Consider the following 6,387-nt stretch of genomic DNA (forward strand, 5'->3'; position numbering starts at 1 on the left):
AGCAATTTTTTAATACCCAGAAAAATTTGAATGAACATTCTTAGGGGAACAAAAAAAACTGTGAAATGATTGTTATTGTTTGGTTTTGAATTTTCCAATGTAAGATGTTTATAGAGTAACTGAGAGAAAAGCCTTTCCCAAACATACCCTCATTCAGCTATCATTTAGTCATTTAAAAAAACATTTACACATCATCTGGATATATCAGTGTAATGATATCTATTGTAGCTATCTACAGATATTGTTGCACGCATGCATGAACACATTCCTCTCCTTGTGGCATCTAAATTCCCTTTTCTCAGTATTCCCTGCAAATGAAGTGAGTTAGTTTCAAGACTACTCATTTAACTTATACATGAGTTTGCAAAGGTTTTAACGGGAACATAGGGAGATTGCAATGACTGGCATATTTTTAAAAAGGAATCACACAAGAAAGGATTATTTTCTTCTTAATACTTGTGGCCTAGTAGTAAATTTCTAAGACTAATACCGTTCCCAATGCAACTGTTTATTTCTGAAGATGAACTAACAGGTTTTCTCTTGTCTACAGTTCCCTTTTCTTCTCTAATTATGATTTCCATCATATCTTCAAAGATGGTGGCATCTTAACACATTTGATTATTTTTGTACCACTGTCATTCACTAATGGGGACCTGGTAATTACCACTTTCTCTCCTCTCATCCAGTTACATCTATTGTTTCTCCTGGACCTAGCTCATAATTCTCTTCTTCCTGAAAACTTAGATTTTTCAGTTTGTTTTTCTCTTATCTTTTCTTTATGGTCTTCATATTTTACTTGTCTTCATTGATGACCTATATTCAGATCATCTTAATTCATTCCATATTTATACATGTGTGGCCACCTGAAGGCATTAGCTTTTTTTAAAACTGTTTTATAATCCCTCCTTCCATTAGCTTCTATAATTCTTGGTTGAAGGGGTTGGAAGAGGAACTACTAAATGTCAAACAATATTTTATTTACAAATGACAAACAGGTAATGAAAGAATCAAACTTAGCACAAAGCAAATGTGGATAAATTGAGACCAGAACCTAGATTTATTCATATTCTGTAAATTCAACAATTTATTGCAGGGGGTGGGGGATGGAGTTTCTAACAGCAATATTTCTTTCAATGACCCATTTTTGATGGGTCATGGTATCACACACCAAGCTTTTATATTACCAACAGGTACTGTTTTAACTCAAAAAAAAAAAAAGTCTTCAGAATGCCTTAGAAGAATAACTTAGAGCATATTGGAGAGAGAAGACTTGGATTTGAATCTGAAATCAATTCCATGTCATTTGATGAAGTCGACTGTTTTTTAGTGGGGGTTGGGGGTGAGATCCTTTCCACCTTAAATGGTGAGATCCCTTCCACCACTGAGATACCAAAGACAATTCTTCTGTCCCAGAGCAGGATAATTCATGCATTCACATATGGGGGTGATAGGGGAGGGTAGGTGGCAGACAAGAGAGACTAATTGAAATACTGTTTCAATTAGTTTAAATTCATAGAAAGCTGCAGTAGGGGGGAGGAGTAGATTCCTGATCACCTTTGGAGTAAGCTGCCTCTTGTGCATGAAGCTTAGTAATATACAAGAGCCTCTCCAGAATGCTGGCTAAAAAAGACATTTATAGTTTGATATAAATAAACTAATATTGTTTTCTTAAAATGTATGCCAAGCATTGTTGAAGAGGAGAGGAAGCCAATAGTTAAAATCCTCTGAAAGTAATGGTACATATAAGAAGGTTTGAGGAACACCCTGAGCAAATATAAAGAAAAGTATAAAGGTAAGATATAGTTGAAGTGCACTAGGAAGCTGCTCAAATAGACTTGATGTTTTTGAGGGTGAGTCACTAGTATTCATATTGAATGCATTCAGGGATGTCCAGTTTGTCCCTTCTGCCTTCATCCTGTCACTCTTTCCTGTGCGCTGTAGTTTTATATTCATCTGCCGGTGCGGGCAGGGGCATTGTTGCTGTGGGTAAAGGTCCTGGTAGAGAAATAAGATGTACGATTATTTTTCTCTCTAGGGATAGTCCTTTGGTCATCAATCAATGTATTTCCCCCGTATGCACAGTCATAACATTCCATTTTATTGATTAAAAAAAATCAGATATAAATAGAAAAGGCTATCAGTTCATAGAACAACCTGGATGAAACTTAAATGCATTATGCTAAGTGAAAGATAACAGGCCAAAGGCTCCACTCATACGATATTCTGAAAGAGGTAAAACTAAAAGAACAGAAAATAGATCAGTGGTACCAGGAACTGGGGAGGGGGTTGCAACTAGGAAGATGAAGAATGTGGGGTGTGAAACTAATCTGCATGGCAAAGAAATAGTGAATGCATGATCCTGTGCATTTGTTAATACTCACAGAACTTTCCACACAACGAGTGAACTAATATATTTAGTTTTCTTTTAAAAAGTCAACCAGATCAGAGGATCCTAGGATGGAATGCAGACTGTGACAAAAGAATATATAAGTACCTTCATTGAAGGAAGGTGCAGGAAAAAATGATACTAACCTAAGAAATATGGAAAACTATTTGAAAGAAGACGAACAGTAAACTCCCAAAGAACTGTCCATAAGCAGTGTGCTCTTGTTGGCACAGTTGTTTCCCCTTGTGATCTGGGTTGATAATTCTGAAGTTGCTGTACCTATAAATATACTGGGACTGAATAAGGAAACAAATGACAGATGGTGGTATGCAGGGTTTTAGGTGTTAGAGAGCATTTTAAATAAGGGGGGGAAGCTAGAAAAGCCATGTCATACTAGGTTAAATTCAGAGACATTAGTATGAATCCATGTTTAGCACAACATAGACACAGAGGGACACATGTAAGTATAGATGTGTGGCTCTGTCTGGTCGCAGAGAGGAACTGGAAGCAGTGACCCTTCCGCAGTAGCAATGCACATACCCAGCGCCCAGATATTAGTTCTGAATACCTTTATCCAATAAAAGGAATTTGGGTTTCTTAGAGAAATGACTGACTTTAGGGCAGGAGTAGGGAAGACGCAAATACATGAACCTGGAGCATGTTGTCACCCCAGAAAGTAAATGCTCAGAAAATAAATGCATGGGGATTTGTCAAAAGGTCACCCCCCTAAACGTGAAAGAACTCTCATAACCCAAACTGGAACAATTTGAACAATAAAACAAGTACTGTGGTCCTGGATTGTAAGCCGTTGCATAAAATGTCTGTGATCCATCCCCCCGATATAAATAAATGATTGAATGAAAAATTGAAAGAGGAGGCATGTGTCAGGTACAGAAAAATTCCAAATGCTTATGTAGACCCCTCCTCTCAGGGAAGTAGAGTGACTCCCCACCCCTCGAATATGTACTTAATGACTTAGGACCAAAAAGTGCAGGGTAGGAAGCAGGTAGGGAGAGGAGACACCTGGCAAACTTTCCCTCAGTCGGTGACAGCGTCAACATCAGCAGTGATAAGCATGCTGAGAAGGACACCCTGGCGGTGGTGTGAGGTGCCTTCTTGCTCTTTGGGCTTCTTCGTCCAATTAGTAACCACTTTAACACTGAGAAAAAACTCAAAACACACCCAGTTAAGGGCCAGTTTGGAAAATACCCGAGCAGCGCTCCTTAAAGAACTAGCAGACTTCCAAACAAGGAAAGCCTAAGAAACATTCACAGACTAGAGGAGCCTGAGGAAGCGTGACAGATTTGTGCACCCTCACAAACACAGCGAGCCTGGAACCCTAGGCTTCCCCCTTGGAAGCTGCGGAAATATGGGGGCCAGTTAACAGTGATGCAAGATGTTAAGATAGAGGGAACACAGTAACATGGAAGGGGAGATATATGGGTTCTGGATATTCTCTTTCCAACTTGTTTGTCGATCTGAAACAATTCCAAAAAAAAAGGTTAATTTTAAACTTAAAAAAAAATTTTTTTTTGTATTTATGTATGTGTACAGGAACTGGGGTATAGGCCAGAGACAGAGTGGAGAGCAGAACAGATCTACTGAGATACACTGTTGAGGGGAGCAGGGTGGCAAGACAGGAGAAGTCTTCTGCACCATGTGGGTCAGCTCCCTGCCTGGGGATTGAACTCAGGTGTCAGTAGCTGGGCCTAGCTTGGTGGTGCTGAGACTTACCCCCTGCACCAATAGGGAGGCCCCGATAAAAGGTTTATTTTAAAGAAAAGCTTATAGGCCATCAGCAGTAGTCCAGGGTGATTGGCAAGAAATGTGGGGGAGACAAGACTTGTCTTTGACTAGGATAGTTTAAAAAGTACTGATCTATAAAGACAGGCTGCAGGACAACTTTGAATATTTTTCTTCCAGTTTGAAATCTCCTGTACTAACTGAGGTTTTAAACTCCTTGAGACTTGCTCAAAGATATTTTTCTCTTAAAATCCTGGAAGTCTGAAGTCACAACACCTTCTTTGTTCTTTCATCCACCCCCTTCATATTTTGCCGCAAATCTTGTCATTGTCAAGGTGCAGCTGGCTTTGTAAGTGATTTGTGATTTCTTTCTGTTCCTGATACTGCGATGTTATTTAGGCCTATTAAAGGGAACATGAGGGCTTGGTAATTTGTCATTGAGATTCAGGTACAGACATCTCAATACCAAGTCACCCCAAATTCAGCTGTGATGCTGCACAAGGGGGGTGGTCAGAACGAGCACTGTATTTATGCACTCGGTAAGACTATCACAGTTGATCACAAACCAAATCCCACAAGAAGTCTTCGTGCTGTTCCCTCTTTCCAGTTCAGAAATTTCTTTCCTCTTCTATAAAATCTGATAGCTTCAATTATGTGTCTTCCATAGAAGGGTGGGAAAAAATGTACACCCACTTCCAGATATGTTCATATTTAAGTGACATTGTCAACTGGCTTTGAAAATCATCTGAATAATGAGTGTAAAAATTGCAGACTGTTAAAATGATCATCAACAACTTATTACTAAATGGTTAGGAATTATTTAAGTAGAGGAAGAGGAAACAGAGATTTTCCATAAATCTTCTACTGATTTTCTACTGATAGTAGATTAAGACAAAGACCGTATTGCATTCTAAATGGTTTTTGGATGCTTAAGGAATGTTCAATCTCTCTATTGAGACAGAAAAATTTGCAATTTGACATGATTGTTTAGTATTTGATTTATTTCACCACAGAAAGCAATCAACGATTTTTTTTTTCTTAATCTTTTTTTTTAAGGAAATGTTCTGGGGTCTGTTTTCCTCTGTGGCTGAAATTGGGTGGCTTGGGAGTGGGGTTCCTCCACCCAGTTCAAAGCATGGAAATGCTTTCTTTCAACAGTACTACCTTTATTATTCCAGACAATCGTTAGAGGAAACAAGCCCTGTAAGGAGACCTCCATCAATGGCCTGCTGGAGGATTTCGACAACATCTCTGTGACCCGATCCAACTCCCTGAGGAAAGAAAGCCCGCCCACCCCCGACCAGGGCGCCTCAGGGCGGGGTCAAGGCCACCGCGAGGAGAATGGCTTTGTCACCTTCTCCCAGTATTCCAGCGAGTCCGATACCACTGCTGACTACACCACTGAGAAGTACAGAGAGAAGAGTCTCTATGGAGACGAGCTGGATCCCTACTACAAAGGCGGCCATGCCGCCAAGCAGAACGGGCACGTGGTGAAAATGAAGCACGGGGAGGCCTACTATTCTGAGATGAAGCCGTTGAAATCCGATTTTGCCAGATTTCCCGGCGATTATCACACTCACTTGGACTCACTGAGCAAAGCCAGTGACTACAGTGACCTCAAGTGGGAGTACCAGAGGGCCTCCAGCAGCTCTCCTCTAGATTACTCATTCCAGTTCACGCCTTCTAGAACTGCAGGGACCAGCGGGTGCTCCAAGGAGAGCCTGGTTTTCAGTGAGAGTGAATGGGGACCCAGCCTGGATGACTACAGGAGGCCAAAGTCGTCTTACCTCGGGCAGACGAGCCCGCAGCCCACCATGCGGCAGAGGTCCCGGTCAGGGTCGGGACTCCAGGAACCCATGATGCCCTTCGGAGCAAGTGCATTTAAAACCCACCCACAGGGACACTCGTACAGCTCCTATACCTACCCTCGCCTGTCGGAGCCCACCATGTGCATTCCCAAGGTAACGTTTCCTCCCTCCCTGGAGGGTGTAAGCTTCTTTGACCTTATTCTACACTCAGATTCTAAAGTGCTTATTTGCCTTCTATGTGAGAAATGGAAATTCGACCTTATTTTCACCCACAAGTCCCCAGGGCAGAAGATTTAGGGCAAGCACATCTATTCATTGCAGTCAAAGCTTCTAGGGATCCCCTACAGGATTCTGCTTAAAGGCAAATATGATTTATTTGACAGATATTCTGATATACTAGTGATAATGTGTGCTGCTTTTGTACTAAGTACTCAGTTAAGGCGTGTATAA

At 40.9% G+C, this 6,387-nt stretch overlaps 1 protein-coding gene across 1 annotated transcript in view; it reads left to right on the forward strand.

Moving 5' to 3' along the window:
* PAK7 (p21 protein (Cdc42/Rac)-activated kinase 7) overlaps positions 1–6,387 on the forward strand; it is a 231,725-nt gene that overhangs the window by 189,028 nt on the left and 36,310 nt on the right. Inside the window, exon 4 of the mRNA XM_004687173.1 lies at positions 5,308–6,090. Coding sequence (XP_004687230.1) covers positions 5,308–6,090 — 783 coding nt within the window. The remainder of the gene's footprint in view (positions 1–5,307; positions 6,091–6,387) is intronic.

Source organism: Condylura cristata, unplaced genomic scaffold (genome assembly GCF_000260355.1).
Source record: "Condylura cristata isolate star-nosed mole 26May11 unplaced genomic scaffold, ConCri1.0 scaffold00022, whole genome shotgun sequence".
Taxonomy (NCBI): Eukaryota; Metazoa; Chordata; class Mammalia; order Eulipotyphla; family Talpidae; genus Condylura; species Condylura cristata.